The 23,986-nt window shown below is 35.4% G+C and overlaps 1 protein-coding gene across 1 annotated transcript; it reads right to left on the minus strand.

Moving 5' to 3' along the window:
• Positions 1-21,667: 21,667 nt before the first annotated feature.
• On the minus strand, positions 21,668-22,032 carry LOC132699216 (serine protease inhibitor dipetalogastin-like). Its single transcript, XM_060665809.1, has one exon. The coding sequence runs from the start codon at positions 21,989-21,991 to the stop codon at positions 21,737-21,739; it is 255 nt and encodes an 84-aa protein (XP_060521792.1). The 5' UTR covers positions 21,992-22,032; the 3' UTR covers positions 21,668-21,736.
• Positions 22,033-23,986: the final 1,954 nt, after the last annotated feature.

Raw genomic sequence — 23,986 nt, forward strand, 5'->3', positions numbered from 1 at the left:
ACGTCCAATTTTCGATGACTTTTTCCAACATTTGTGGCCGTATATCGGCAATAACACGGCGAATGTTGTCTTCCAAATAGTCAAGCGTTTGTGGCTTATCCGCATAGACCAATGACTTTACGTACGTAACAGAAAGTAGTATAGCGGTGTTAAATCACAAGATCTTGGAGGCCAATTCACAAGTCCAAAACGTGAAATTAGGCGGTCACCAAACGTGTCTTTTAATAAATCGATTCTGGTACGAGCTGTGTGATATGTTGTGCCGTCTTGTTGAAACCACATCTCCTGGAGTTAGTAATCATAGCTCTATACTGATCACCATTGACTATAACGTTCTGGCCATCATCGTTTTTGAAGAAGTACGGACCAATGATTCCACCAGCCCATAAAGCGCACCAAACAGTCAGTTTTTCTGGATGTAACGGTGTTTCGACATACACTTGAGGATTAGTTTCGCTTTAAATGCGGCAGTTTTGTTTGTTGACGTAGCCATTCAACCAGAAGTGCGCTTCATCGCTAAACAAAATTCGCCTATGAAAATCGGAAACAACGGCAATCTCGTTTTGGGCCCATTCGACGAATCTAAGCCTTACTTGATGATCGTTTGGCTTCAATACTTGCACGAGTTGGATTTTGTAAGCACGTAAACCAAGAGCCTTCCGCAAAATCTTCCATAAAGTGGGTGGCCACAGATCCAATTCCTGTGCTCGATGGCGGATGGACTCATTCGGGTCTTCCTCAATGCTACGCTCTAAAGCAGCAATTGCTTCTTCTGTACGCACCGTACGGCATCTCTGGGGATGCGAGTTATCAATAAAAGTTAACGTGGTGCGAAAACGTTCCATGGTTAATCTAATTAACTGCTCTGATGGACAATTTTGTCCGCACAGAAACGTTATTTTCGAAATAAAATAGCATTATTTGCAAGCGTTGTTCAGGCGTGAGTCTATTCATGATGAATTGCCAAACCAAACTGAGAATAAATCAATTGACAGCTGTTAAATTGGTAGCCATCTTGAACAGTAATGTCAACTTAAAGTTCTATACATAAAAAAAACACCCATTATTTCCACGGCTTTATACCGAAAGAATAAACAAAATTTTATATTTTACAATAGAAATGGACTATTTTGTGGCGGAGCTCTGAAACACGTGTTATCTTCAGCTCGTCGTCGTCTCTACTCGATCGTAATTGTCTTGGAAATACTTCAGAAATTATTTATATTTTACGTTTGTTGTTAACTTAGGTTATATTTTTTATTCGGCCATGCATAATTTTTACGTTTAAATTTTCATCCAAGTAGAGATATGTTTTGCAGAAGAAATGGGTCGTTTTAACAGGAAAAAATTTAATGTGCATAATGCTTGACGTCTGTTATGGTGTAAACCTCTTAAATTTTTCGGTGTCCTATCCTGCGGCAAGTAATGTAATTAGACGTTGAATCGGGAAGGGTGAGATAGCATATAAACTCACGGAAGCTTGATTATATGCAGGAATATGATCCGGGCCTTTAAGAATAAATACGAACAGCTATTATCTGTCACTTCCATCAACCCCTGAAGAAAGGTGTCTTATTAACCATGCAACGAAGTGTACAACTGTAAAAATTTAATTTTTAAATCCCTGTATAACTTTTGCTATAGTCCATATAAAATACTAACTGTAGGACCAAGAGATTTTACGTCAGCTTGCTTATCTTTTTTGATGATGCTCGAGACCTTCTTGCCTAGCATTTTTTCCTTGGTTCACTTTCCACATGTTCATCTTTCTTTTTTTTTTACTACTAACATTTGGCTGACTACCCTCAGAGGCACTTCCACCAGAAGACAGTTTTATAAAGTATTTATTTTAACGATAAAAAGTAGGATACTAATAGACTGATTAACAAACAAAATGTCGATGGAATAATTTAGTCATTTGAACAATTCAGGCAATAATCACCCCTTTTTTATAATTAATATAGTGTGGGCTTGAAAAAAGGATTAGGGACTGACTGTCTACAGAATTATTGATTAGTTTATACATAGATGATAACCTTCAAATCAATACCTTAAGAGACTCCATGTTTCCAAATGGAGTACCAAAAGTTGATCCAGTCCCCTTTACGCTCGACACTCCAGGTTAAAAGTATGATTTTCGTAGATACTTCCTTATAAATTTTGGGTAAATAAGTTGATGGACAGACCTCGCCGGTTTCTAACATAGTAGCCCAGTAATTTGGATGCACTTACCGTTATTCTTTTTTTTAAGGGAACTGCAAGTGATATCTTTTACGGGCGAAGGACAGTGTGAGACTCCTTTGGGAGTTGTACCATACACATATACAATCACAACATTTTACAACAGCTTAAGTTGTTGTTGTTATTGCCTTTGTAAACCATACGTTGGACATTCACTGATTATGTGAACGACGGTCAAATTTCAACTTGCTTGGGGGGGGTGGGGGGGTTCACCTTTAAGAAGATGTTCGTGGGTAAGGGTTGTGTGTCCTCTAATAGCTCATACTGGGCAGTTCTGTGGATTCATATTTTGCTGTTATTTGTGTATAGTTTTTCTTTTTGTTACCAATTTATCCGTTCCCTTGGTAAGTTAATCTCATTTTTTTTGAGATACTTCCTTTATTATACTGCTTTTACTACTGCTGCTTTTGGATGTGCTTTTACAGTCGTTATATATGTTCTCATTGGTACTTTTTTTCGTAGGTATATTTTGAACACGATCTAGTAAATTCAGTAAACTTTTTCTCGCTCTGCTGGCATAGTTAATTTTTAATAGAAACACAGCTTTGTATGTATATTTGAAGCAAAATTTTCAGATCTGCTGCCATTTGTGCGTAAGTTTCTTAATTTAGTCAAATAAGAACAAACGTTGTGTAAATTATCGAAATTGTCGTCAAAATTGTGTTTTTCTAAATTTAAATGTATAGCGTAATTAGAATCTGAACTATTGTTTTTAAATGATCGTCGATGTTCGTTGATACGTTTTTTGAAAGATCTACCTGTTTGTCCAATATAAATCTTAGAACATGATCTGAAATCTGAAATATTAATACTAATATTAATAATAATAAATAATAAATAATAAAAATAAATAATAAATAATAAATTATTAATAATAACTCCCTAGGAAAATTTGTTAAAAACAATAAATTTAAATCTAATAGATCCCAGAATTCTGGAGTCTATAGATCAAATTGCTAATCATGTTCTAAGACTTATTTATATTGGACAAACAGGTAGATCTTTCAAAAAACGTATTAACGAACATCGACGATCATTTAAAAACAATAGTTCAGATTATAATTACGCTATACATTTTAATTTAGAAAAACACAATTTTGACGACAATTTCGATATTTTACACACGGTTTCAAAAAGTAGAAAATTAAATTTACTAGAAGCTATGGAGATTAATAAGATGATAGTTTCGAATGTATTACTTAATGACCAACTGGATTTGAATGGATCCCCCTTGTTAAATCTCAATTTAATACCTCACATTAAGTAATTACTACTTGTTTTGTATTTATAAACATCGGTACCGTTTGATATTCGCATTTGATAAAGGCACAGTGTTGCTGAAACAGCTGTCATTTAAATATATTTATGTGAAAATCTGAACATCGTTTGTTCTTATTTAACTATTTTAATTTGGGATCGCCCCATGTGTGATTCGGAGAGCTCTCGAAGCCTGGGCGAGAGACCGGGCCGCGGGGGGCTGGAGAGTTGCTCCAGGAATGATGCAGGCGAGGCTTATGATGGATGGGCCCGCCCTCCCTCGGACCAGGGAGCTGCTTAGACTGACCAGAAGGAAGTGTAGAGCACTAACAGGGGCCTACACAGGACATTGCAGGCTTAGGAGGCATCTTTGCTTGCTAGGCATTGGAGACGACCCGGAGTGTAGGTGGTGCATGGAAGGGGAGGAGACCCCGTATCATCTACTCACCACTACTGCCTTGACATGGGCAAGATTGGGAGTCTTCGGAACGGCCCTGATCGATCCGGACTCAGTGCACGGTATTGGCCTAAAGGAGTTGCTGACCTTCTACAGGAGGGGCGGCATTCTGGACGCCCTCTAGAGCGGCCTGGGGGCACAACGGGCCCATCTGGTGGCCTAAGTGCTTGGACGCCCGCGAGGGCGCCCCCCTTTAATAAATACCAATACTATTTTAAATGGATTTTCATCAAGTAAAAGCCACTTCAGTATAAATTCCTTAATTTGCTTTTGCTAGATAAGTCTGCTGTCAAAAACAAGTCCTAATTGTATCCACGCACTCGATGCTAGACCCTCTTAAATAGAGGATCGAAATGAAGGTTTCTTGGTCCGCAAAGGTGCACATATTTAATTTTTTCTTTTGAATTTTTTTTTTCATATTACTACATTTATAGCTGATTGTAGCATTGATCCTGATGAGGCCGTTCTCGAGTACCGTAGATGTTAGAATAAGTATCACCAACTCTGACTTCAAACAAGCAGTACAGATGCTCGATCGTCGCTTGTTTGTTTCTATACCCTGCTCGGTAAAAGACAAATAAACTGTTAGCCTCTAGTTATCTCCGAAATCTGTCGTCTGAAGGTTCTAATTTCTGGCATCATTAGAAACAGTGTCTAGTCCGGGTGATCCGTGTCTGCATTGCTGTAGTGCTTTATTTAGATGTTCTGTTGTAATGAGCAGTTTTGCCACTTTTCAATCAAATTTTTCTTAAATGAATGTAACTGTTCAATTAAGTATTTGACATGTAACGGTAAAAGTATATTGGTATATTTAGACCTGCCCAACAAGTGGGCAAGTGATAAATCTGGTTTTAAAACGTAATTTTGTAATCTCACTCGAGTGCAGTATACAAGTCTGATAGAATGAATACTAAAATTTTGACAGTCTCTGATATTAAGATCTTTCACTGTAGAAATTCTATTCAGCTGTACATTATTTATCAGATACCTGGTTTCACTTTTATTTGCCATACGATCTGATAACAACATTTTTTTTAATTTCGTTCCAGGTTGTTCTCCTGACACCAAACACGAAAACGATCAATGTCCTAAAGCAAAGCTAAATATCGATGATGTTCTGAATTATTTTCCAAGCATTTAAGTTATCAGCAAATTTTCAGTATTTGCTATTAATTAAACATATAACAATATCATTAACAAAAATATTGAAAAAGAGGTGAATAATGCCCACCCTCAGTATCAGGTGTGACATGAATTATATCAGAAAAGTGACAATCCATTCTCACACACTGCGTCCTCCGTCCAGTGACGTCGTTGCCCAGCCATTCTACCATCTGGGAATTAAAACCAAAAATCAACAACGTCCTTAATAAAATGATTTTGATCGGTATAAATTGAATCTATTTGTTCATTATCTTTTATTTGCCATTTAAAGCTGTGCTTTGTAGTAGTTGAACTGTACTCTGTACACTGACCTTTTTATTACGTTGTATAGATCATGGCGTTATCCCAAATTTTCTTAAAATATCTAGAAAATCTAGTTTACTTCGAGAAAGAATTCAACATACGCGGAAGGGCATTATATAGATCAAATCAATAAGACTCTTCTCTATCTACATCTTGAAATTTCTTCTATCTTGTCCCCATCCGAGTTCGATACCCTTTCAAACATGGTTTTAAATATTCAAAATGTCGAGTCTATCCTAAACAAACTGTTATCTCAAACAGCTAATGAAATTCGATTTGAAACCGCAAAAATCCTTAAAGAATCAAAACCTCCTAAATCTAATATTCCAAAGCCTGAATGCTTTGCTCTAAAATCTCTAACATCTAATCCCGACATCGTAATACTAAAAGCAGATCAAGGAAATGAACACAAATGAATATCGTCAACTACAAAAATATCCTACGTCGTCTATGGAATGCAAACTTAAATCTGTTACTAAGGCTTCTTCTCTATCAGACTCCGTCAAAAAGTCTGTCACCCCTCATGACTAAAATTCCTCGTCTCTATGGACCTCTTAAAATTTACAAACCAGGATTACCCTTTCGACCTATTAGCACCATTGGTTCTCCAACATATTCTCTATCAAAATATCTATCTTCTATATTAAACCCTTTGAGAAGAAAGCTCTAGATACCTTCTATCTAAAACCAAAATTATGGAAATGCTACGTCGATGATACTTTTATTTGCCCTCATGGTTAAGATTCCAAAGTAGATTTTCTTAGTTATTTAAACGCTATACACTCTAACATACGTTTTACCATTGAGTTGGAAACTAATAATAACTTTCCATTCTTAGGTATTTTTATCAATAGAAAATCAGACCTAATATTGTGTTTACACAAAAGCCTACGCACACAGACCGACACATTAATGCTTCGTCACATCACCATCAGGCCGAAAAATCATCGGTTACCAACTCTCTTGTTTAAAGAGCCCCGAAACTATTCCAGTCTGTGTCACTGAACCCAGCACTAAAACACCTTAACTCTGCTCTTTTCTGTAATAATTTCCATAAATACAGTTAATCACAACCTTCCAATAGCGATGAGTCTGAAAGCAATCCCACATTTGCCACTGTTGTCCTTCCTTACATTTAAAACCTCGCCGACCACATATCAAAAGTTCTAAAAAATGTAACGTCAAAACCAGATTTACCACTTGTCCAAAAATCTCTGAACATCTTCAATTCGTAAAAGACAAAATTCCATTTGAGATTCCAAGAGTTCACAGCATTCCATGCATACCCGGCAAATAATATATTTTACAGACCGGACGAAAAATATCAACTACGCTTCAAAGGGACTTAAGACTAAGACAAATAAACTCATCAGCAGTAGCCGAACACAATCACAAAACCAGACATAAAATTTTATTTGACAAGACTACAATTCTTGAATATAATCAATTCTTCTACCAACGAAAAATCCGAGAATCTATAGAGCAACAAGCAACCAAACAATCTCAACCGACCTTCAGGTCTCTACCTCTCACCAATAGGAGCATTAGTCATCTTAGACGATGTTTATGCCCCCTCATATTGTTGCAGCTCGAAGGACCAAAATGTTGCGTTTGAAATTGGTGGACTGTATTTTCGTTGGTTCAAAAACACTAACTTATTAGTACATAAAAACTTTATTCTATTTACTGCGGATTAGATAATACTAACAAGACTCAACAAAAACATGGTCTACATTCGTTCACCGCCGACATGCTTCTCCCTCTCCCTTGTGGCCGGCGTACCGCACAAAACTAAACACATATAGCTCCGGAACCCTCAAACCAATATATAGACTAGTACCGAGTAAAATGCGAGCCAGTTTCAGTTAAGCTCTGAAGAGCTAACAGGATGATTGGTGAAACGTTAGCAAGTTCGAATCAGCAACAATCGACGCCGGTGGAATCCAGAAGTTTTGTAACACGCACATAAACCACGATGGTTTTTTATGTTATCTTTTTTGCTACTCTTAAAAGTAGGAACGATTTAGCTTTTCTTTCAGATGTCTGGATAGGGTGCAGAGATTCATTAAAGAAGATATATAGCGGCTATATTATGGTGCAAATGCAAATTTTTAAGAAATAATTAGGAATCCATCTGGACCTGCGGAGAGTTTAGTTAAAGTTAAAGCTATGATTATTGTCCACATTAACATCTGGTGATTTTAAAGTATTAGGATTTTGTTGAAAATCTTAATTCTTTATAAGATGTGTGCGTCATGACACAGATAGCTGGGTGAAGAGTGACCTGATATCTTACAATTCACATAACTCCATAGAGATTTGGGATCCTCCCTCAACTGCATATTAATACCCGCCGTGTAGTTAGAGGTAGATACTTCAGAAGGCCATGGAGCACGGAACTGAGCAAACCTAAGGTATCTTTTCTATACACAGAGAAGAATTCTTTTTCTGAACCTCTTCAGCTCTGCAGGAATCCATTTTGGAAATGAGGAAGATCTGATTTTTATCAGAGGTACAAAACATCTTATGCCATTATTCAATATACTGCGTATCCAATAAAAATTTAATTTTCAATCCTCTGAGTGTCATTTAGATATATTCGCGTTCTTTACTGACAGGAATGTAACTGTGGCAAGTTAAGAACTTTTTACTACTACTAATTATGCGTGAAATTTGACTTAAAATTCAAATATGGGTTTTACAAAATAGTTTTTCGTTTCAAAAAAAGAACTTGCTTCGAAATCTATTTTTGGACCCATCTTTTTCTTGAAATCCAATACATCATGAAAATGAATTTATTAATATTACAATTCTTTACGATTCCCCTTGCGTCGGTTATTTATAAATAAAACTTGCTGACGCTTGGCCAATCATCCTGTGGGTTTCTTCAGAGTCAAACTAAAACTGGTTCTCATTCTACTCTATACCTAAGTAGGTATAGTTTTGGTTAGTTTTGGTTAGTTAAGTTAAGTAGGTATAGAGTAGAATGAGAACCAGTTTTAGTTTTGGTTAGTGGATTTATTGAAAGACACGTTTGGTGACCGCCTAATTTCACGTTTTGGACCTGTGAATTGGTCTCCAAGATCTTGTGATTTAACACCGCTAGACTACTTTCTGTGGGGCTATGTTAAGTCATTGGTCTATGCGAATAAACCACAAACGCTTGACCATTTGGAAGACAACACTCGCCGTGTTATTGCCGATATACGGCCACAAATGTTTGAAAAAGTCGAAAATCGAAAATTGGACGTCCAGATTGGACTACATCCGCGCCAGCCGTGGCGCTCATATTCATGTCAATCGAATAATCCATCGTTGTTTTATTGCAACTTAAAGGTCTATGTATAGACCTTTAAGTTGCAATAAAACAACGATTGACATGAATTTTATTTATCCGAAAGATAATCTTGTGGCATTACATTTTAAATATGCTTTCTGGCATATGACCGCCACGGCTGGCGCGGATGTAGTCCAATCTGGACGTTCAATTTTCGATGACTTTTTCAAACATTTGTGGCAGTATATCGGCAATAACACGGCGAATGTTGTCTTCCAAATGGTCAAGCGTTTGTGGCTTATTCGCATAGACCATTGACTTTACCTAGCCCCACAGAAAGTAGTCTAGCGGTGTTAAATCACGAGATCTTGGAGGCCAATTCACAGGTCCAAAACGTGAAATTAGGCGGTCACCAAACGTGTCTTTCAATAAATCGATTGTGGCACGAGCTGTGTGACATGTTGCGCCGTCTTGTTGAAACCACATCTCCTGGCCATCATGGTTATTCAATTCAGGAATTAAAGAGTGAGTAATCATAGCTCTATACCGATCACCATTAACTGTAACGTTCTGGCCATCATCGTTTTTTAAGAAGTACGGACCAATGATTCCACCAGCCCATAAAGCGCACCAAACAGTCACACATACACTTGAAGATTAGCTTCGCTCCAAATGTGGCAGTTTTGTTTGTTGACGTAACCATTCAACCCGAAGTGCGCTTCATCGCTAAACAAAATTCACATATAAAAATCGGGAACAACGGCAATCTCGTTTTGGGCCCATTCGACGAATCTACGCGTTACTTGATGATCGTTTGGCTTCAATTCTTGCACTAGTTGGATTTTGTAAGCACGTTAACCAAGATCCTTCCGCAAAATCTTCCATAAAGTGGATGGACACAGATCCAATTCCTGTGCTCGATGGCGGATGGACTCATTCGGGTCTTCCTCAATGCTACGCTCTACAGCAGCAATAGCTTCTTCTGTACGCACCGTAGGGCATCTCTGGGGATGCGAGTTATCAATAAGTTTAAACGTAGTGAGAAAACGTTCCATGGTTAATCGAATTAACTGCTCTGATGGACGATTTTGTCGACGATAAAATGGACGTAGGGCGCGATACGTATTCCGCTCAGAACCATTATTTTCGAAATAAAATTGCACTATTTGCAAGCTTTGTTCAGCCGTGAGTCAATTATGATAAATTTCCAAACCAAACTGAGAATAAATCACTTGACAGCTGTTAAGTCGGTCGCCATCTTGAACGGTAATGCCAACTTAAAGTTCTATACATCGAAAAAAAACACTCAATATATTGTTTGAGGGCGGAGCCAAAGGAAGGGCATGGACATTATCTCCCATATTGGTAAAAGGTAAAGACCTGAGTCGCGATTAAGATTGTTTGGTTGCTTATAGATTTCTATTGATTTTCGGATTTTCCTTTGGTAGAAGAGTGGATTATAAGATTTGATGTCCGGTTTCTTGATTATGTTTGGCAACTGCTGAAGAATTTGTTTACCATAGTCTTAAGATTCTTTCATGTTCTTTGAGACTGATTGGTGTTTTTCATCGTGTCTCTCCAATGCATTTTTGGCCGTCATTTCAAACTGAATCTTGTCTTTAAAGAATCGAAGATGTTGATAGATTTTTGGACAAGTGGTAAATCTGGTTCTAAAACGAAATTTTGTCTTTGAGGAAATAAGACTCATATGTCTCTACATCTTAAAATCAGTTTCAAAAATTTGAAAAACTAAGGTCTGCAGTAGTGAAGCCACTTAACTGTTCTCAACTATCAACCAGAATAGTAAATTTATTATCGTATTAACTTCCTAAGACTAATAAATCAGTTCTTGCAAAAGGTTCCGACTTCGTCCTTCCCATACATATTATCCGAAAAAAAAAAGATTTACCCATCGCAAACAGCTAATAAAATCCAATTTAAAACATCAAAAATCCACACTCTCTATATATTAATACTCCCAAGCCTGGACGCTTTGCTTCTAAAATTCCAAAAATACGTTCCCACGTTTTAATTCTAAAAGCAGATAAAGGAAATGCTAAGGTGGTCATGAAGAAAACTATTAGAAAAAAATTCTAGATATTCTTACAACCCAAGACCCAAGCAAGTTGAGGTATATTATTTTGCAAACATCAACGTCATTTTGTCATTGCCAACTAATGTTATAGCAATACTGTCAGACAGAAAGAAAGATAAATATTGGAAAATTTAAAATAAATCTCAATGTATGAAAACTGGGTATATGAGATTCTTAAAAAATGTTGTAAGTTTTTGTAAGATCTTTCAGAAAAAATGTTAATATATAGGGTGTATCACTTATGAAAATCGAGATTTTTTAATTTAAAATTGTACAAATATATTCTTTTATTTTGAACTCCCAGCAGCATTTAATTCAATTTCTGCTTATTCTTCGTATAACTCTAATTTAAGTATGAACGATCTACCTTTAAAAATGGCGCAATTGTATTTTTTTGGGAAGTTTTGAAACTACTATTGTTTTAGAAAAATTAAAATATTGGAAAAACTATTAGGTTCAGGTATGTATTATTATGGATAAAAAATTGTAAAGTGGGCGTTAATGAAGTCATCCCCATAAAAAAACTGAAAATTGAAGAAAGAATCATTACACTAGATTATTAATTCTATGTACATACATGTGAGTTATGAACCGTCCCATTTTGTTAGCGTACTTGGATATTCGTATACCACGGTTTAATTCTCGCGTTAAAGCCAGAGCAAACCTGTTAAAAAGTTCTCCTATAAATATAGCGTGTTCTTTCTAATGGTAGTAATTTGTTAAATGTATGTGATATATTTAACCGCACACTGAATGGATTGAGAAAATTATATTGAGGTTTGGTGCATGCAGTCTCTGCAACCTCAATTTCGATCGCGAACTGTCTTAATTGTGTATCAAAGGATATTTTGTTATAGTCTGTCTTAATCTTATTATTAAACGATAGAATATCAGGGACGGACGCTCAAACGTTTTTTTTAAATAATATAATTTATTTTGTTTACTTAGGTGGGTATAATCTTATTAAATAACACTAAGAAAATGATGACATTGAATATATACGATAAATGCATAGCTAGGAATATCTATACATTTATTATTCTAAATATCTGACTCTAATTTTCTTTCACTATCAGAGTCATCAATGGGATTAATTATAATAGGATTTATGTTATTTTGTATAGAAATATACAAGTCCTTAATTTTTATAATATGGTGTAGGGGAGGGTGGAGCAAAGCAGTCCATTGAACCTGTTTGTTGTTTTTCGTGGTGTTTAACCATCAAGTCGAGTTATTTTTGATTAACTTTAACTAAATTTATCCAAATTTTAATTTATAATGTTATATATCATAATAATTATTTATTAAAAGATATTTATCGATTAAAATATTTGATAATGGTATTTATAACATTTTAGAAAGCTCTTTCGTTAGACTAAATCCATAGAATTATTCAAAAAATAACAACATGAAATAGCTTTTTTTTTTAATTTTTAAGCGGTCCATTTTACATCCAGTATTACGCATATTGCTAAAAATGTACAAATAACCAGAATTTATAACTATAATAACGAAAAAAAATTTTGGTTAATTTTTGGTTAGTTTTCGACGCGACATTGTTATAATCTCGTAAATTAAATTTTTCGAAACCCACAGTAAAAATCATTATTTAACCCTGTCACAAATGGCCAGCACTCAAAAATTATATCAGAAAGAAAGAAATATACCTGGATTGCCACTCAAGTGAGAAAGTTTAAGTTTAAATAAGTCATTGTTAATAAATTTACCAATAACAATAGGTAATAATATCGTTAAAATTTTATTGGGGAGTCGAAAGCCAACACGATGAAGATTGATGTAGTAGTAGATTGATGTAGATTGATGTAGTAGGAGTAGTTAGTCTTAGACTTAGTCGTAATTATTCTCATATATACAGGTTATCAAGAGTTTTAAAAATGTATATTATTTTTCCATGGTGACTCGATATTAGAGTTGTTGCAACGACAAGAATTTTGATGCCCTCCTACTTTTTCCACAATCCTGTATAAATGAACTCTACTATATCGTTGGCTCACCCTGTCTGTACTCTTTACTCTGGAATATCCAGTGAAAGTGTGACTTTAAGATGCCAGGTTCTTTATTCACGCGCATTCGTCATCCACCATCATTCATTGTTTAAGCTAAGCCTAATCATTTCTCGGCACTCGCACATTCGCCTGACAATCATTGATAAGGCGTATTTTCGGTGCCTTCTAAGAGTTTTACCCCCAATTTAACTTCCGGTGACGTCACCATAATTTCCTAACGACGTCACGCTGAAATTTTATTCCGCGAAAGACTCAACGAAGCAGATCGACGCTATCGTCTTTGGGCAAACTAGAAGAGCCGAGATAAGATATTCGAAAGATAAAACTCGCATTATTGTTCTACGACGGAGAGTTTTAAATTCACTCGTCATTTTCGATACCAAAACAACGGCCGAAATAATGGCACGAGTGTTGTGCATCGTGATGCTTATCTTCGTTTTGGCGTTGGTGGCATCAACGTCGCAGGAGAAGAAATCTAAAAACAGCCGCAAGCTGCCACGTCAGCAGGTATGCAGGTGTCCGAGGATATACTTTCCGGTGTGCGCTTCCAACGGGAAAACGTATTCGAACAAGTGTATGTTTTACTGCAAGACCGCTAAATTCGTGGCCAGAGGCAAAGAACCGCCGCAGATTTTGAGGAACGGACGTTGTAGGGACAAGAAGTTGCCTAACCTCTAGGGTTTCGTTTCAGGATTTGTTAGTTTAGGTAATTTCGCGGAATATTTTTATGGTATTTAGATGTTCGATGGTGATTACATTGCACATCACATTTAAACTGTAATGTGCAGCAGACGAAAATTAAAACTAGCACATAAAATCAATAGCCGCATGTGGAACAAAATGTAGATATCTATATGTTTGCATTAAATGCTATATTTTGGTATGGCTGTTTTTTTTTAACTTATATTTTCAACTTGCCGGGTGAGATGAAGTAGAAAACGTTTTCATTGATTTTAGATTAATATAAAAAATTATATTCGTAATGTCAACAAGACTATCTCTATCAAGATCGACGAGAGAAGCCGCAAATAAACAATCTAGGTAATTAGACACACGTTTTTGATACAGTTGTTTTACTTTATTCATTAGAAATTAAAAAAAAAACTAATCAAACCTTACCCTATAAATTGGTTCGTTTGTCATTTCCGTATTGTTCTTTATTGGGATGAATTTTAAATATTTTAAAATTGACGAAATATATGCTTTTTGAAAGTATACCCACGAGACCGCCATTGGTACAGGATTTTTCGACGATACCTTCCGAACGGTTTGAGCTAAACGCTTCAATTTTCGGCATCCATTTTTTTTTTATTGTTTTTTGGATACTGCTATGAAACACGATAAGTGTCCGAAATTTGGAGCTATCGACTTTATATTTGACAAGTAAATAGCGTTTGGTCCCCTAACAAAACCTATTGAAATTGAAGCGGCTGGGGGGTCGGGAAGTGTTTTTAAAAAAAATCATTTCTGGAAAACCGTTTTCGTAAAAAAAAAATTGCTCCATAAAGTTTTATTCCTAATAATTTTTCAAGAATGTACAGGGTGTGCCGCATATTCAAAAAAACTGAAAAATGGGCCCCACTTTTATTGAAAATTGGCTATAACTAAAAGACACACTAAGTTATAGCCCGTATAGACAGCTAAAACTTTTTTATTTAAGGTTTTTACCTATTGTACAGTGTGTTCACAATATTCCGCGCTTTATAAAAAATGTATTAAGTGTCCTAACTTTGCAGATATAGACTTCAAATTTAGCAGAGAAGTAAAAGTCCGTTCCCCCATCTAACCAAGTATTTTTTTTTAATTTTGATTTTTTTTTGCTTATTTTGGATTCCAGTAGAACATGTTTTCCTCCAAAATCATTTACCCTATAGGTGTTTTTTGTATTTACTAGACCCGATGACGTCATTATTATTTTCTCGAAAACCATTTACCCTACTGAAAAAATTCTTGTATCAATAAACGTGGGAGATCCTTAGCTATAACTTTCACTTTGAGCATTTTTTGGATTTTGTACAGTGTGTGTCGATTGGACCCAAAAAAATCTAAAGGAGCTGGAAAATTGCCGTTTTCGTGGGTAAATTGTTGGTATTAAATAGTATTATAAATTGTGAGGAGAGATAGTTTCAGATTTCGTGTCTCATACAGGGTGTACGAGATATTTGAAAAAACGTCATTGGAAATCGCTAATATTTGTAAAATTTTTTCTATTTACCAAAGTTTGCCGTGAATTTGAAGTTGATTTTGCGAAAGTTTCATAATGGTCTGCAAGAACAAGATAGAAAAACAATGCACCTACAATAACAAGAAACCGCAAAGTGAAATACAAAGCTGCTTCGCGTTACGCGCAACGAACTCCCTCTCTCCTCTCATAGATGATTTTTCGAAAGCAGTCTTGTTACTTTCGAAAAATCGAATTTTTTATCTTGGTAACAGTAGGACCTATGGGGTCGCCATTGGTAAAAAAAAATAATTTTTTTTGTCTGTTTGTCCGTTCTCCGTTCTCCTCTTTTGGTTTTTACTGAAAATTGAAATTTGCCTCCTTTTTAACCCTCCACGAGATACATAAGCTTGTAAAAAATGGACTCGATCCGACGTCGGCATCCATCTTTTTTTTTTTTGATTTCCGACTCTTTTTTGAACATTGCTATGAAACACCATAAGTGTCCGAAATTTGAAGCAATCGACTTCATATTGAACCTATTGAAAATGGGGGCTGGGGGGTAGGGAAGTATTTTAAAAAAATTAAAATCGCGTCTACAAAAAAGACCATTTTTCAAAAACCGTTTACAAAACCGAAAAAATTCTTGAACCAGAAGACGCAGAGGATACGGCTCCATAAACTTCTGTTCTTGACAATTTTTCAAAAATATACAGGGTTCGCCGCAAATTAAAAAAAAAAACTGAAAAAGGGGTCCCTTTATTATTGAAAATTCGCAATAATTTAAAATCTCTGTTTTAGTCGTGAGTTTCTTTTACATGACGATATAGCCCATATAGACAGCGAAACCTTTTGTATTGAAGTTTTTTAAGTATTGTATAGGGTGTTCGCGATATTCCGTGCAATATTAAAAAACATAAGTGCCCCAAAATTGCAGCGACCGACTTCACACTTTGGAGAGAAGTAGAAGTCTGGACCCGCATAAATTGGGGGCAATAAAATAACGCAAAGCATTTTTTTTATTTTTGAATTTTTTTTTAGTTATTTTGGAATCCAGAACATGTTTTCCTCCAGAACCATTCATCTGATCGGAACAAATTTACAACCGTTATACGTGGGAGACCCGGCGCTATAACTTTTGTTTCACACATTTTTTCCATTATGTACAAGCCTGAAAATTGTTCTTTTTAGAGAATAAATTACTTCTTAATTATTATTATTAAATTAAGTAAATTAATAGCTTTAAACAGTGTTATAGGCCGTATCAAGGGCTAAAATTTTTGTGTTTACGGTTTTCGTTTATCACATCCGCTGTTCGTGATATTTGAAAAAATTCCAATGAAAATCACAATTTCTTGCCCTCAATCTAGACGCGATGACGTCATTTACTATTACCACGTATTACATGGTTTCAGAAAACAAGCAGTTTCTTGAAAATTATTTACTCCATTGGAAAAATTTGGATACCAGCAAATTAAGGAGATAAGGTGCTATATCCTCTATTTCGAACATTGTTGGAATTATATACAGGGAACGTCGTTTGTGGGCAAACAATTCTAATAGATCCAAGAAATTTTCGCTTTTTTGGGTGAATTATTGGCGATAAATTAAAAAACTTTTAAAGATGTGATAATTTGATATGAACAGTATGTCGAGGGAGAGTTATAATACAGAGGGCGCAAGATATTTGAAAAAATATAATTTTCATTTGCAATAACCAGTAAAAATGTTAATATTTACCAAAGTTGACATCGATTTTGCGCAAGTTCCATAGTGGTCCGCAGGAGCACGATAGAAAAACAATTCGTCCTTCTAGGACAAGAATAATCGAAGCGCCTTCTTTTTAAAATAAAAAGCTTCGCGCGACTTGCGACGAACACCTTCTGGATTCCTCCTGCGTCGGATTGTTTGATTGTTGATAGGTTTCTATGCGGCAAAGAATACATTCGAGGAACTCGACGAAAAATATCAACTACGCTCAAAGAACATGAAAGAAATAAACTCATCAGCAGTTGCAGGACACAATCATGAAACCGGACCATCCAGTCTTAGAGAAAACTACAATTTTTGCATGCAATCAGTTTTTCAACCAAAGAAAAATCTGAGAATCTATAGAAATCTGTAAGCGACCAAACCACAGCACCACTAAAGCCCCTATCTCTCGACATTTTTTCAGATATATTAAAATCCGATATAATGGAACCAAACCTTATTTTTAATGAGAAATGTTTTTCTGGAACATATTTTTCTTGTAACGATGACGTTTATCAACAAACTTCGGGAACAACTAAGAGCGCTAAATTATCACCAGTCATATTTAAGAAGAAAACCCCGACAGCTTCATTCTATAACCAAACTATGGAAGCGATATGTTGATGATACTTTACTTATTTGGCATCATAGTCAAGAATCCCTCAGAGAGTTTCTTAGTCATTTAAACTCCATAAACCCTAACATACGTTTTACTAATAATAGTAATGTAGTAATTCTTAGACATTCTTTTCAATTGAAAATCGGACCTAACATTGGGTCATTATGTTTACTGGAAACCTACGCAAACAAATCGAAACCAAAATACATTGCACATCACCATCCGGCCCAAAAACCATCGGTTATCAACTCTCTTCTTCACAGAGCCGTAAAACTATCTCAACCCGAGACACTAAACCGAGAATTAAAACAGCCTACATTTGGACTTCGCACTAATAACATCCATGTTAGCAGTATTAAGCGTTCTATCACAAAGAACACTTCACCACAACTTTCCAAGCACAACGAGTACCAGAACAACCCCACACTTGCCACCGGTTTCCTTCTTTACAGTCAAAACATCACTGATCACATATCAAAAGTTCTAAAGAAATATAACCTCAAAACCAGATTTACCACTTGTCCAAAAATCTCTCAATATATTTGATCCGTTAAAGACAAAATTCCCTTTGAGATAGCAGGAGTTTATAGCATTCACACACGAATCTGTCTAAATAGTGCGTCAAACAAACTTGTTGGTTTAATTTAATTTAATTTAAAATCGTAACAATAACAATTTATGGCAGTTTATATTTTTGATGGTTCACAATTTTTAAGCAAAAAAAAAACAGTTCTACATAAATATTACTTGAATATCTAAATAGTTAAACTTTTTAAAAATCCCATCCTTATGTCTTTTTTTTTCCTTGCTAAAACTTGGAGAAGATGTCACCATTAAAGATTTAATCTACATTAAATAACTAAGAAGTTCCTTATATTACATCAAATATCAACTAATTAAGGACATTGAAATTCCTTCAAATTCATGGATTCATGCCAACAGGTAGGTGCGAAAATAATAAATAAATAAATGTTTTATTTTTATTTTATATCTAGATCAGTATCAATTGTCGCCGTGAATACGCGCGCCACTCTTGATTCTATAATAGTGAGATATTTGCCCCTGGAATTAATGGCAGCATTTCCTTTATATAAAGCAGAAAAAGTACTGGACCAAGTACAGTCCGCTGTAGGACTCCTAACGTCACTTGCATTGCTTCATAGAGTATACCATTTAATCTAAAGTTCGATCTGATGCTTAGTAATAATTTCATCTGCAAATGCGTAAGCTAGTTTTCGATATTCTTTTGATGAGAGACCAGATGCCATAAACTTAAATATTATAGTAACTTGTATTTCAGGCATTTTTTTTATTATATACAGGGTTTTTCAATTATGATGAAAAATCTAAGAGACCGTAAAAATTGCACTTTTCCAGAATTAATTATCAGGCGTAAATAAAAATTGGTTAAAAATATGGCCAATTGGTTTAAACAGTATTATAGGCAGCATCTAGAGCTATAATTTCTGTATTTACGATTTTTGTCACTATTTCTTACGTGCTGACGTCACTTGCGATGCACTGCGTGGTTTAAAAAACATTTTCTTTGAAAATCGATATTATTTGTACAAATTGTTATATTTATCAAACTTCATTACTAAACTTTCTTTAAAATGGCAACCTAAGGTTCGAAGATCTTCCAAATTATTTTGTTTCTTAACACATCCCAGCAGGTTGATAAGACGTCGTTTATTGGTCACCAGCTACTTTGATTCGGCCTTTGAAGTGTATAAGACGAAAAAATGACCCAAAATGTCACATCCCATTTACCTATATTAGGAAAACGGAGAATTTACTTTATTTGTTGTTTTATTATGACCTAAACGTTCCTTGATGTTGTAGCGTGGAATCCAAACGTGTAATAAAAAAAATATTGGAATATATGCAGGGTTATTCATGGTGAGTGTCCTATTAGACGGTTATGGAGAATCACTTACGGTGAAAATCCTGAAATATTGATAAGTTGTTATGTAAGCGAATATGAGCTACCTTGTTTAGTTTTCATTTTATTATTTTTTCGGGTTTGTATGAATTTATATATATAAACCTATAACTTATTTATTGACCGCGTGTACAGCACCCAGAAGTTATTCTTCTTCTTTTCTTTGCGGTATTAAAGTCCTGAGCTTAACTGGCCATCTATACCCACCAGCGCCCTTAGGCGCATGCTCGACTTAAAATCACGGTGGTTCAAAAAGTGCCGTTGAACGCATCAGGTCATACGCGTGGTGATCAACAAATTTCCTCACCACCCGAGGCACAGAGGACGCAGCTCGGGCCGGCCCTTCCGGAAGGAAGACTAAAAGCGAGGTAGAGTCGGTTAAGTTAAGTAATGAAAAATCTTTTGATCCCGTCTTGAGTAATTTTTTGCTACTTCTTGCGGTGCCAGCTGCGGCCAAAGTCCGTGTCCGCGCGGACAAAACATACCTATTTCAGCTATTTTTGTTTATTTTATTATTATTATTTATTGTTATTTAATTTAATATTCGTAGAAACTGTTATACCTACACAAAACTAATGTTAAAGACTGATAAACGGTTTCCAAATTTCCTCTAAGATATCCATGTTTTGACTTCACAATATTGGAAACTGTTGCCCTTTGAATTTCGTTGGTTCAAGTTGTTGAAAAGTCTGTCTAACGCGTCGTTCAAAATTTTCTATTGTTCCAACTGGAGTTTTATATACTCTTTCTTTCATAACGCCTCAAGGGTAGACATCAACCGGTGTAATATCTGGTGAACGCGGTGGCCAATTCCATGAACATCGCATGCATCGATTTTCAACATGATTGTTCTTGATTTTCTCTATTTGTGCAATGAGCCGGAGCTCCATCAAGTTGGAACCAACATCTGCGATATAACGCTAATGGCAAATTGTCTAAAAAATCTGTGACTACTGTTGCAGATATTTTTCCATCAAAAACAAAAACACGTTAAAACTAAAGGTATTGTTTCTTCAATAATACAAGCGTTTCCTCAATCACTTAATATTTATTGAATTTTTCTTTTCTATAAATGGACTGTATCTCACATTGCGGCGACGTCGCGACCCATGCCGTGAACGTCTACCCCGTAACGCTACAAAATTGTTACTAGCCTAGCAGAAACGTAGACCTTGTCGATTTGGCGTGTTGTCACATTGACTGAAATGTCCGGCATGTTTAAGATACACAAAATTAAAAAGAAATTTACATAATTTTGAACTCAACAGGTATGTTGAAATCGCTTTTCTCGTACAAATATTTATATTTACTGATGACCAAAAATGATTATTCCTTCTGGTAAAAACACCACTCGTTAAAGTTTTGATTCGTTGGTATAAATAATTCTTTTCAATCAATTTTTTTACAAAACTCTATTCGTCATTGTGCATCACGAGGGAGAAGAGATTGTAATGTAATTATTTTGTAATTATGCATATTATGTTTCTTTAGTATCCGTATATGGTAAAATATTGGTTTCATTTTCTTCTGACTTTGTAAGAGGTGTTGGGAGTTTCGAAAATTTTGCTTCAATTCTTTTATACTTTTTCTCATACATTGGTAGCAAATGCGGATATTGTTCATTAAATCTTGGGCACTTTTTTGAAAAAATTCTTTGACGCTCACCAAAAATGTGAAATAAATTCAAAATATCTGCGTTTGCATAACTATATGCCATGTGCCATATTGTTTTCGCAAATAAACGCAACTTTTAACTATAAAATGAGAAATCCGACATGTCATCTAGACATCTACACATGTCAGTTATTTTTGTTACAGGAATTGTCACCATGGCCGACCAGAGCCTGCTACCCAGATGAACTATGTTTACTTTAATTCGCTTTAATTGCAATATATTTGTTTATTGCTTATAACTCGAAAATCAGTGAAAATGGATAGGTATACCATAGTTTGGAATTTTTAAGACACTCACCGTGAATAACCCTGTGTACATATACATACATATATAGTCCTATCCTCGGTTATTATTTGTTTTAGAGAAAAATGTTAAATACAAAAGGTATAGATGAGACTAAAAGGAACAATTTAAAACTATTCTGTTCAGTTCTATTGATCAACAACTGACGCAGAAGTTCAAGATTTGTAATTAGTTTAATTTTAGGTTGTATGTATATATATAACAATATAAGTATAAATTACTAAAGGTATCTAGAAGGAAGAAGCAAACGTAACATTAATCCCCGGAAATACTTCACGACAATCCAGGTGTACACAGGATCAGAACAAAAAAACTATTCTTACACCTTTGCCTTTCGATTTTATCGCGCTTTTGACAAAAACTGTTTACGAAACGCAGATAAGATATCAAAATTTATTGCCAGTCATAAAATGAATGTACATGGTGTGGATATTAAAGCGCAAGCGGTCGTCCTAATTTATCGTCAAAGTTCGTCGTGACACCTCCCCTCCTTAACGACCTTAATTTCCGGCGCGCCTTTATCTCTGAGATGGTTCAGGTGACAGTCGAAATCGCACTGGTTCGAATACGTCTTCCCGTTGTCTGCGCAAACCGGCGAGTAAATCCTCGGACACACGCAGATAGGAATGTCCTCCTCATCGCCGAGATTTTCCCGAGGCCACGACGTCACTGTCGATAAACTGAGCCCGCACAAAATTATCCACTTAACTGCTCCCATTTTCGCGTTTGCACTTTAGCCGCGTTCGGCATGACACTGGTTGGTACTCGTGCTGACTGTACTTGTACTTATCTTCGATTTATCGTATATGCAAGCTGATTAAAATGTCGATACAAAATTTGAAGACCTTTTTCATTTTAGGAATAAAGCTTACGAGAGCTACAGCGCAGATATAGAAGTAGTATTTGAGGTACGGTATGGGACGACAGCTTATCTCAAAACTTCAAGAAACTTAAAAAAAAAATGTTTTGATTTTCTCATTATAAATACCACCCTGCATAATATTATGGTATATAACCAAATCGAGTCTTATCATGCGAGTCCAACTATATGAATCAAATCGGAAAACCAGAGCCACCCAAAAAGGTTGCACAATTGCAAATATACCCTAAGAAAGGAAAAATACTTTTTTCTACTCCCTTTTGTAAAATACCCAAACGGTCATGCTGGTGAATGTATTCGTGTCGTTTTGCGAAAATTTACTCAAAAACTAACGGTCACAAAAAAGTATAATATGCAACACATTTGGTAAACACTTTTAAGTCACTCGTTTGTTAAAAATTTGCTCCGCTGCGCTTCACTCGTGCCAAATAAACTCAAACGGTTCAAATGCCGTTTACCGGACTTGTTGATTAATATACTATTTTCTACTCCCTGCTGAAAAATACCCAATTATCACCGATTTAGTATACGGAAAGCGTCACTTTCCTTGTGAGTTTCTTGTCCCATGGATCCGAGCCCTTTCGGACATTTCAGGGATATAAATGTACGGGTTTGGGAGCAATCGGATGTTTTCGGATATGTAACCGCACGGCTTGAATTTTGACGATTGTCAATTCTGACTGTCATGTCAGTGAATGTATTCGCGTTGTTTTGCAAAAATGGTTCCAAAAACTAACGATCATAGAAAAATTAGAACATGCAATAGATTTGCTAAACTTTTTAAGTTACTCGTTTATCAAACACCCGCTCCGCTGCGCTCCGTTCGTGCCAAATTTGTTATGCAATTTGTTGCATAATATCGCATATTATGCATATTGTTGGATACTATTATTATAGCAACGCATTTGTTGCATAATATACTATTATTATACCAGTTTTGTGATAGCCATATACGATTATTTCTACAAGAATTATAATACAGAAAATGTTAAAAAGTGAGCAAAAAACTAAATTACATTGATTATTTATGAATTTTATGTTATTGACAACAATATTAAACATTTCAATTAATTTTAGAAAATACCAAAAACACTACGTTTTAAAAATTCCTTCCAAAACAGGAAGTTATATCGGTTTTTGATCCATACAAAACATAAATAATATTCCGAACTTCCAATGTTAATATCTTCTCTTTAATATTCATTATTTGGCTTCTATTCATTTACACTTTTTAGCTTTGTTCGATATTGCACGGTGTTCTTTTTTCATACACCATTTTTCTTTGATATTGTTTGGCGTTTCTCCATTTTCTTATTCATCATCAACGTTATTGGTAAAAGGTCATTACCTGGAGATGCGGCTAAGATTGTTTCGATTTTTCGTTAGTAGCAGAATTGATTGCATGCCAGAAATTTAGTTTTATCGAATCGCTCTGTTATGTTCTTTGATCCTAGTTGATATTTTTCTTTCGGTCTCTCCAATGCATTCTTTGCCCCATGTGCATACAATGCTGTACACTCCCGGTATCTCAAACGGATTTTTGTCTTTGGCAGATCGAATATGTTGAGAAATTTTTGGACAAGAGGTAAATCTGGTTTTGACGATATATTTCTTTTGATATGTGGTGAGTGATGTAAAGCAGGACAATAACGGCAAATTTGGGGTTGCTTTCGGACTCATTGTCGTGAAGTGATGGAACGCTTAATATCTGTAATGTGGAAATAATTTGAAAGAAGAGCAGATGTAACTTGTTTTAATTCTGTGGTTAGTGACTCGGGTTGAGATAGTTTTTACGACTTTATAACCGATGATTATTGGGCCGGATGGTGAGGT

The sequence above is a fragment of the Cylas formicarius genome, unplaced genomic scaffold (assembly GCF_029955315.1).
Source record: "Cylas formicarius isolate icCylForm1 unplaced genomic scaffold, icCylForm1.1 PGA_scaffold_3__17_contigs__length_32017465, whole genome shotgun sequence".
Lineage (NCBI taxonomy): Eukaryota > Metazoa > Arthropoda > Insecta > Coleoptera > Brentidae > Cylas > Cylas formicarius.

Bases quoted from the DNA above. Each gene is read 5' to 3' on its own strand.
- LOC132699216 (XM_060665809.1), bottom strand. From the start codon at position 21,991: ATGGGAGCAGTTAAGTGGATAATTTTGTGCGGGCTCAGTTTATCGACA.